We start from the raw sequence: 10410 nt of genomic DNA, 5'->3' as shown, positions 1-10410 counted from the left end.
CTCATCTCAGATGAGGAGTGATAAGGAATCCAAAAGAGAATAGGTCAAGATAAAATGGATGCAGAGCTGAGAGAAACAGCAAAACTTTCTTTAAAAAGCTGAGAGGGGCTGGCTGGTGGTGCAGCAGTAAAGCATGACCTCCCATGGGGCATTTTCATGTGGGAAAGTTCTCCGTTCAAGTCCGGAGACCTGTGCTTGTGATCCGGGGCTGGCAGAAGCTGGGGGTTGACTATAGCAACAAGGCCCTGTTAGGGTGCTGTCTGTGTCTCCCTCTCTCTAGCAGTCTTTCTTTCTCTCCCTCCTCCTACTGTGCTCTCACTCATGGAGGAAATAAATATTTTAAAGTGGAACCTGCCCCCATAGCTTAATAGTTAAGGGAGCCAGATCCCACATGGCCGACTGCAGTTTGAATTCCAGCCCTATGGCTGGAAAAGTGTAGTGGTGCGTGTGTGTGGGTGCCCAAAATCTTGACAGGATATAGAAATGGAGGAAGGATATGAGCATCCCCCACTGCGAGGAACACTTTCTCCCTTTTTCTGTCAATCTCTGGCGAGCCCATGTGCTCTCTGGCAGTTAAAAATTAAGCTGAGAGAAAGGAGAGACAAAGGAAAAGGAGAAAGGTCAATCTGTCTGTTCACTCACCTGCACGTTAAATGCCGACTCTAAGCCAAGCACTGTGGACGGCCTGAGAATTGAGCCTTGAACTAGGTACAGCACATCCTTTTTTTTTTTTTTAACAATTATTTATCTAATTTTATTTATTTATGATTTTTGCTGTAGGGCATGAGCACTCACCAGAGAGAGAAAGAGAAAGCCTCCAGATTCAGGACTCGAACTGTGGTCAGCCATGTGGGAATCCAGGGCCTTAACCAGCATGCCACCTCTGGCCCCTGCACGGCCCATCCTGAAAGAGGAGAGAAGCATATGATGTAGTACAGGTGTTCAGTGAAAAACAGGGGAATGCGGACTTGAGGCGCACAGTCTCTGGGGTTCTCAGGGTGCTCATCGGGGAAGACTTCCTAGGTGAAGGTTAAGTCCAAGCTGGGCCAAGCTCACGGAGCTGTGGGAAGATTGGAAATGCACTCCAGGACAGCGGTTCTGACAGCCCAGACGCAGCCAGCTGGAGGAGAAAGGACGTGGGGGTGGCCCCACATCGAGGGATAGAGGGGCACCCTGGAGGGTGACTAGAAGCCAGTCAGGAGAAGGGAGAAGTTGGAGGGCTGGCCTCCACTTCCGGGTCAGGAAGAGGTAATATTCACAATAAATTCATTCATGTTTACGATGACCTCGCTGTGCTCAGTGCCCATCATGGGTGTTGGTCCTCCCAGCCCAGGAAGTAGGGACTTTTCTCCCTTTTTTCAAAAATGAGGAAACAGGCGCACTGATCCGGTTGGACCCAGACAGAATTGCCAAATCACCCTGGAATATCGTTCCCCCTGCTCTGTGTCACTTTCCTACTCTTCCTCATTCTCGAAGCCCTCCGCAGAGATGGGAGAAGTATGTGGGAGGCAGGAGCACACCTCCTCACCCCTTTTCCCTTATGTCTAACCCAAGCCTTCGCCATTTTATCTACTCTTCAGACGTACAGCACACTCAGCCCCGGCTTTATTAGATATTTGTTTCCTCCCCGTGGGGCTTCACGCTTCAGCAGAAGGGCTGCTGCTGTGTGTTTTACACTGTGAGCTGCTGTGGCTGTGTGTCTTGCAACTCTCGTCAACTCTCTCGGGGCGCCGGTGGTGACGGGGGACTTGGTTTGAGTGGTACTGAGCTAACTGCAGTCTGCAAGGAAAGCGCGTGCCCGGAGGCAAGCCTGTGTTGTTCATTTACCTCCAGATTACAGGCAGGCAGCTGGACTGTATTATTGGGGTTTTTTCTCATGTGAAAGTGCCTGATGAAGGTAAATGAAGAAATTCCTTCTCACCCAGAGGGAGGGAGGCAGAAAACCGGCAGATGCGTGCTTAGTCAAGCAGGCCTAGATCTAGCCCAGGCTCTGCCCGGTCCGGCTTTTTGACCTTGGATCACCTGGCCTCATCTTCTCATCAGTAAGGTGGGAGTGGTACAGCTTTCTTGGAGGATTTGGAGAGTTAGTGTAAGGTGTGTCATATTCCCAGCACAGTGCTAGTTTATTGTTTTGTCTTCTGCAACTCAAAGTAACGTCTGAAGTATTAAAATACAGTCACATGTTACATTGTTTCTTATACTTTTTGATGTGCCTATTATTTCAAAATATTAGGTTGTCGGAAAAGTCATGATGCATTCTTGCATAGAAAAATATGTCATAACTTTCCCGACAACCCAATCATTTAAAAGTTAAAAAATGTTTACAAAAATAGTCACGTTGGGGGACCAGCAGTTGGCATAATGGCTATGTTGCTGGACTCTCACGTTGTCGACTGAGGTTCAAGTCCCCGACCCGGTGGCTTAAACTCACGGTGGGCACGTGTGTGTGCATGCATGCCCAAGATCCTAAGAGGAGAATAGAGGAGAAGGGATTGCGGCGTGGCCATCCCCCCTGGGGATGATTTTCGCTTTCTGTCTCTCTGTCTGTCTCTGTCTTCGGGCCAGCGCACGCGCCCTATAGCAAAAACCTCTCAAAAAAAAAAAAATATAGTCACTTTGATTCTTGGCCCCTTTGAAACATTGCCATTCTATTCCACCAAATCTGAATTACCAGTATTGGCCCAGTTGCCGGTTGGTGTTAGCCAGCCACGCGTCGTAATGCCCAAGGACAGGAAGGTGGAGACTGCAGCAACAGCAAGACCCGCAGCATCAGGGCTGCGGATTAAAGGCTCCGCGAGCCGTCCTGTTAGACCCAGCTTCCTGAACCCCAGCAAAACAATTTCCAGTTTACAACTCGAGACTAGATAATAGAAAGAAATGCTATCTTAGTTTCAGAGGTGTCAGACCTCACCCTGTAGTTCCTACGCTTCCCGCATGGCAGGAGAAAATCACCCTGTGCAGATGTCCCTCACCGCTGCAGGTGGGTGCCTCCTGGAGTTCCCGATGTGCCTTGCAGTCACATACTCCAATAGCTTGGTTATTGATTGTCACGCTGTTTTTGTTGTTTGTTCTAACTTATTCAAAACCGTTTGTGGATACTGCTTTGTTTTATATCCGTTTAAAAATTCTACAGTATACCAAAACAGTGAGCAACTCGGTTCTGAGCCTTTACGTCACCGGCTGAGAGTACACGCTAGCTGTCTGTGTGTAGGTCAGGAAAGTGGAGCTTTAGAAATGTTTTCCTTTTTTTCCCCTTTTAATTGTCTGAAGGCACACGCACATGCCAGAGAAAGAGAACATACGCCCCAGTGGGGCACGATGATGCTGCAGACCCTTTCTCCCTGTCCCTCCATCCTGTGAGGATCCTGGGCACACTTGAACATAGCCAGCTGCTGGGGATTTGGCTTTCCACGAACAGCACTTAACCACCCTGCCGTGCTGTGGGGCCACAGTCGTTTTTGTTTTTTTCGTTTTTTAAGAGTATTTTGCTGTAGGGTGCATGTATTCATTGGAGGCACGGAGAGAGACACAGATGGGAAAATGAGAAATCGCCACCCCAGGGAGGATGGCCATGCCCAAATCCCTTCTCTTCTGGGGATTTTAAGCATGCACATGCACGCGCCTGGCATGAGTGTAAAGCCACCAGACCTGAGCCTCAAACCATGGTTGGCCATGTGGGAATCCAGTGCCTTAACTGCTACTCCATCTGCTGGTCCTTTTTTTTTTTTTAAGAATTATTCATTTTATTTCATTATTACTATATTTTTCTTTGCTATAGGGCATGCGCACTCACCAGAGAGAGAGAGGGGGAAGGTAAGAAAGCAAGCTGCCAGGTCCGGGATTAGAACCACGGTGGGGCCAGCCATGTGTGATTCCAGCACCTTAACCACCATGCCACACATTGGCCCCTTGGGTTTTTTCCTTTTTTTTAATTTTAATTATTTTTTATTAAGAATTATTCCATTGAACTTTATGTATTTTATTTTATTTTATTTTATTTGACCAGAGAGGGACAAAGAAAAAGAGAAAATGAGAAAGCAAGCTGCTTGGTATGAGAAAGCAAGCTGCTGGGTCTGGGACCCAACCTGCCATCGGCCATGTGGGAGTCCAGCACTCCTAACCACCACACCACCTGCCGGCCCCTTTATTTTATTTTTTTTTTCCATTTGCTACAGGACAAATGAGCTCACCACAGAGAGCCAGAAAGAGGGAAAGTGAAAGGCAAGCTGGTAGGCCCGGAACTCAGACTGCAGTCGGCCTGTGGAAGTCCAGCACCTTAACACCACACCACCTGCTGGCCCTACCCCTCATTTTCTTTTTTGAAAAAATTAATGGGAACCAGCAGTTAGCGTAATGGCTATGTCGCTGGACTCCCACGTAGTCGACCGCGGTTCGCGTCCCAGAACCAGTAGCTTAAAACTCACGCCGGGCGCGTGTGCGTGCATGCCCAAGATCCTGAGAGGAGAATGGAGGAGAAGGGATTGCAGTGTGACCATCCCCCCTGGGGGGTGATTTCTCGCTTTCTGTCTCTATGTCTCTGTCTGTCTGGCGAGCACACGCGCCCTATAGAGAAAACCTCTCCAAAAAAAAGAAAAAAGCAAGAGCTGCATGTATAGATGCGCTCACTGCTATGGAAAAAAAATTAATGTGGCCCTTTTTTCCTCATTCATGGAAATAATACACTTGTTAGAATTTGAAGAATTACTGAAAGGCACATGACCACACCCCACTAGGGGGAGATTTCTCACTCTGTTTCTCTCTCTCTGGCAAGTGCACACACTCTCTGGCCAGAAAGAAAGTGGAAAAAAAAAAGAATATTTTAGTGAAATTATTTTAGTGAAATTCCTTCGAGTCCTTACGTACACACATTAAGTTTAGGATTATGTCATAAGCAGGTTCTTTTTCTTCCTGTTTATTTCACAAAACGTTATATTGTGAGCATATTTTCAATAACATCCTGAAGTTATTTGAAAACTTAAATTTTGATGGCTGTGTAACTGTTCCACTGTTTCTTTCGTGTTTTATTATCCCCTGTGGTTGGGTTTTGAGGTCGTATGCATGCACTGAGGGTGGTGGTTTGGTCTGGTACCTGTGGCAGGCACGCTGCGCAGGTCAATCGCTCGCTCCCTCCCTCTCGTATTGTGGCATCATGTTTTCATGTTAATAGGCATAAAATGTTATGGCTGCTAGTGACGTACCCTCCATTTTCACGTTCTGGCATCCCCACTGGCATGGACGTCCGAGGACAGGTGCCCTGTGCTCCACTGTCCCTCCACCTCACCCCCATTAGGGTGACCCCTCACTCCCTTCCCTCTGCTCTGCTCTCCTGGAAGTGCAAGCTCCTCGAATATTCATGCAAATCCACATTAAGCAGGTCTTCTCTCCTGTCCCTCTCATTTTCTCCTGTGTTACTTTCCATTCTTCAACTCTCTTTCCTTCAAGATTAAGTTTTCTTCCATTTTTGCTCACTTTCTTGCTATTTTGGCAGGGCAGGGAGTAGAATTTGGATTTTTGGACTTTGTCGATGAGAGATTTTTGCAGTGGTGGTGGGGAATAACGACCACAGTGTTACAATCACTCCATCCTGTTATGTTTTTGACAACAGATGGATATCAGTTTTGACAAATAGCAAAGAAGAGGCCTTGACCATGGCGTTCCGGGGCGAGCAGAGCACCGGGGAGAACAGCCTGGAGGATCTGACAAAAGCCATCATCGAGGACGTGCAGCGGATCCCTGGGAATGACGTCTGCTGCGACTGTGGCTCGTCAGGTATCTGTCCCCTACTCCAACAAGCTTGTTCAACTGGGGTATAACATGAGCCGGGCACTGAGCCTCCTCTCCCTGTGGACACGCTGAAATGACACCCACCACAAACCGCCCTCTTCTACTGTCTACCCCTGCCCGGAAAGTGCCCACCTTCTCTGTGGAGGCTCCCTTTCCCAGAAGGTCCAGTTCAGTCAGCACCAGGGACATTATGGAGAGAGCAGGGACCTGTCTGAATCTCGGGTCTGCCTTGAAGCCTCAGCAGTCTTCACTCTTTGATCTGCAGTTTCGGCATCCTAAAAGTCAGATAGTAAACTCCTGAGGACTTCATGACCTGGTGCCTGTGGGTCCGCTGGCATGGGGTCCATGACCTCCTTCCTCTGCTCAGTGACTCCCTCCCTGGCCTCCACACCACGTGGCTGTTGCCTTCTCACAAACCCGATTTCAAGTTGCAGTGCATGTCCTCGGTGTTGGCAGTACCTGACGTTAGTACGCTGTGCTACGGGTTGTGCTGGATGTTTTGTTTATGTATCTCACTGAATCCTCGTAGAAGCTTTGTGAACAGGGTACTGGTATCCCTCCCATTTCACAGATGAGGAAACTGGGACTGAGGTTGGGCCATGGTGGAAGGCCACACAGCTAGTAGGGTGTCGGAATAGGGGTGCAGATGTGGTGTTTAGAGTTGTGATATACCAGGCCAGCAGGTGGCGTGGTGGTTAAGGAGCTGACATTCCCACATGGCTGACTACAGTTCGAGTCCTGGACCTGGTGGCTTGCTTTCTCACTCTTCCCCAGTCTCGCTCGCTCTCTCTGGTCAAATAAAAAGTAAATGAGTGAGTAAATAACATTAAATAAATAAATAAAAAGAGTTGTGATATGTTTTACTTGTGAAAGACCACTCTGCACAAGATTATACAAGCACCTCAGAGAGATGTCTCAGGTCTTCTCCCACCCTCATGTCTGGGAACTATATGACTTAAGCAGTGTGAGGAAATGGCTAGGAGAAGTCTGGTTTTGGCGAGGCAGAAAGAAGCTTGACACGGAGCGAACCTTGAAGATTTTATAACATACACATAATTGTTACCACCATTCTGCCCTGGAAGGTTGTAGAGAAGAAGCTTTAGGTCCCTGAGAGAGATGTTGGGTGTTCATTGTGTACACCTGTCCTGTGACCGGGAGGTGCTCCCGGAGAAGCCAGGGCCCACGTGGTGGGTCAGGGCTAGGTGTAACCTCCAGTCCCTGACGAGCAGGACCTAAGAGGCTGTGTCCATCACTGTGAGATGAGAGTGAGGTGCGAGAGCTCCATTCCCAGGGCCTTAGAATACTGCACCGGATCCCGTAGAAAGTCTTCCTCCCATGTTTGGAAGGGTAACGTGCTTAGTTTTGTTTCCAATTCAGCATCAAAGGGAAACTGTTTTCATAGCCTCTAGGATAAATCTGAGCATCCGTTTCTTCCTTTTCTGTTTTCCCACATTATAATTCTTAATGAGTTGTGTGTATTCTAGTAAAAACTCATATTTCAGCATCCTCTGTTGGCACCCTAAAATCATGTATCTTGTTTGTCTCATTGTCTTCAAAATGCTTTCCACAGAACCCACCTGGCTTTCCACCAACTTGGGCATTCTGACCTGTATAGAATGTTCTGGCATCCACAGGGAAATGGGGCTGACATTCCCACATGGCTGACTACAGTTCGAGTCCTGGACCTGGTGGCTTGCTTTCTCACTCTTCCCCAGTCTCGCTCGCTCTCTCTGGTCAAATAAAAAGTAAATGAGTGAGTAAATAACATTAAATAAATAAATAAAAAGAGTTGTGATATGTTTTACTTGTGAAAGACCACTCTGCACAAGATTATACAAGCACCTCAGAGAGATGTCTCAGGTCTTCTCCCACCCTCATGTCTGGGAACTATATGACTTAAGCAGTGTGAGGAAATGGCTAGGAGAAGTCTGGTTTTGGCGAGGCAGAAAGAAGCTTGACACGGAGCGAACCTTGAAGATTTTATAACATACACATAATTGTTACCACCATTCTGCCCTGGAAGGTTGTAGAGAAGAAGCTTTAGGTCCCTGAGAGAGATGTTGGGTGTTCATTGTGTACACCTGTCCTGTGACCGGGAGGTGCTCCCGGAGAAGCCAGGGCCCACGTGGTGGGTCAGGGCTAGGTGTAACCTCCAGTCCCTGACGAGCAGGACCTAAGAGGCTGTGTCCATCACTGTGAGATGAGAGTGAGATGCGAGAGCTCCATTCCCAGGGCCTTAGAATACTGCACCGGATCCCGTAGAAAGTCTTCCTCCCATGTTTGGAAGGGTAACGTGCTTAGTTTTGTTTCCAATTCAGCATCAAAGGGAAACTGTTTTCATAGCCTCTAGGATAAATCTGAGCATCCGTTTCTTCCTTTTCTGTTTTCCCACATTATAATTCTTAATGAGTTGTGTGTATTCTAGTAAAAACTCATATTTCAGCATCCTCTGTTGGCACCCTAAAATCATGTATCTTGTTTGTCTCATTGTCTTCAAAATGCTTTCCACAGAACCCACCTGGCTTTCCACCAACTTGGGCATTCTGACCTGTATAGAATGTTCTGGCATCCACAGGGAAATGGGGGTTCATATTTCTCGCATCCAGTCTTTGGAACTAGACAAATTAGGAACTTCTGAACTCTTGGTAAGTAGTGACTTCTATTTGGGAAGAGAACTTCTAAATTTATTGTTACTCATATATGTAATATATTGCTTCTGGATTTTACTTCTGTTGAGTGAGATCATTTAATTTCTGAATCGTCTGACTTTGCACAGGTATTAAAATGTAACTTTTGTGGTGTGTAATGCTCACTCTTGCTAGTTCTTGTGTAATGCAATGCGATTCACACATTGCCGTAATTAGCTCAGACTGGATCTTGTATTTGAAGGACCTTCTTCAAAGCTGCCCTTTTCTTTGGGGACAGTTTTCACATGATTCGCTATAACGGCAGTTAAGCTCACATGTTCTCCTTTCCTAGTGGCCTATGCTATTAATAATGACAAAAGGTTTCCTCCATTCTGTTTTTATTATTTATAAATTTGTAATAGCACACAAAATTGGGAGTGTCTTCTTAATGATGGTGGTAAAAAACAGTTATCCTTGACCCATAACTTCTTCAGGTGATGAGGTAAGAAATCCCATCAAAGTGTGTCCCTGGAAATAAAGTTGTTCAACAGGAAAAGGATCTATATACAGGTCGAAAAGCTCTTCATGTTCATGAAGTTTAACCTAGACTCACATTGGGGCCTGCTCTGCCTGATCCCAGACAGGGTGTATGTATGTCAGACCCATCCCATCCTATTGTCCACTCCGTACACTGTCTGTAGACATTATTGAATTTCTTGTCAGTGGCCCCATAGACTCTGAGCCCTGATGGGAAGGGAACATGGTTTGCCCATCCCTGCGTTTCCAGGATTAAACTTTAGTGTCTGGTACATGGTAGATGCTCAGTAAATGCTTATTGACCGGGTAAATAGATGGTTTATACTCGGAGTAATACGGGGGAGAATACATACTCAGAAGTCTCAAAAGGAAATAATCAGTAGTAAGTAGCTTGTCGCGTTGTGTTTCTCTTACAGCTGGCCAAGAATGTAGGAAACAATAGTTTTAATGATATTATGGAAGCAAATTTACCCAGCCCCTCACCGAAACCCACCCCTTCCAGTGATATGTAAGTATTTCTGGTATGTAGAATTCCTTACTTCTATCATTGCTTTTTCTGCCCTCCCACCAAGCTTCTTAGTGGTTGTAGCATCTTTTTTTCTTTTTTCCAGAGAAATCATCACAAGCAGGGGAAGAGTAGAGCAAAGTATTTTGAATCATCTTTCTAAGAGGCACAGACTGTGCAGTCACATTCCCCTAGCTGGTTTCAGCTGATCACCCGCTCTGTGGAGCATTGGTTGGCACAAGGACTGTTGTCTCTCCATCATGGCATGTTGTGATAAATAAGAGACAGAGACAACGGGAGAGCCCTATCAGATTGGCACAGCTGCAGATGCTTACCCACCCACTCAGCAGGACTGTGGGACACACGTTACGTCCTGTATGTTGGCAGTGAGAATACAGAATGGGACTTTGTAAAAAGCAAATGAGCCGTTGCTACAAAATCATAAATTGATTTATCCTGAGACTCAGTAGTCCTACTTCTGGAAATTCATTCCTACTCTGTACTAGGAAAGGGTGAGGAACAAAGCAGGTGTCTGTGGGCATCTAATCGAATATCCTGCAATACAGTCACATGGCAAAACAGTCCACACGTGTGAGAAACAGTGAAGTTTCCTATGGACTGATTTGAGAACAGGATTATGGTTATATTTTAAGAAGTGAAGTGCCCAGGCCAGCTGATAGCATGGTGGTTAAGGCACTGGACTCCCACTTGGCCAACTGTGGTTTGAATCCCAGACCTGGCAGCCTGCTCTCTCTCTCGTGCTCTCACTCGCTCTGTCTTTCTCTCTCTCTCTGTCTCTCTCTCTGGTAAGCCTTTCTCTCTGGCAAGTGTGTGTGCCCTGTTACAAATTTTAAAATAATGATAATGAAAATAAAGTATTTTTTTAAAGAAGTAAAGTGCCCAGCACTAAAAATAGAGTGACTTTGGGAAGAGGAAGGGGTCTTGGGGAGCAGGGAA

General features: G+C 46.6%; 1 protein-coding gene across 1 annotated transcript in view; it reads left to right on the top strand.

The window, feature by feature from the left end:
- The window catches only part of ASAP1 (ArfGAP with SH3 domain, ankyrin repeat and PH domain 1), a 359138-nt gene that overhangs the window by 291755 nt on the left and 56973 nt on the right, over positions 1–10410 (top strand). Inside the window, exons 15-18 of the mRNA XM_027775016.1 lie at positions 5606–5769; positions 7355–7422; positions 8364–8429; positions 9365–9456. Coding sequence (XP_027630817.1) covers positions 5606–5769; positions 7355–7422; positions 8364–8429; positions 9365–9456 — 390 coding nt within the window. The remainder of the gene's footprint in view (positions 1–5605; positions 5770–7354; positions 7423–8363; positions 8430–9364; positions 9457–10410) is intronic.

Source organism: Tupaia chinensis, unplaced genomic scaffold (genome assembly GCF_000334495.1).
Source record: "Tupaia chinensis unplaced genomic scaffold, TupChi_1.0 Scaffold000513_1, whole genome shotgun sequence".
Taxonomy (NCBI): domain Eukaryota; kingdom Metazoa; phylum Chordata; class Mammalia; order Scandentia; family Tupaiidae; genus Tupaia; species Tupaia belangeri.
Note: the sequence above shows the minus strand (reverse complement) of the source record. Positions and strands in the feature narration are given on the sequence as shown.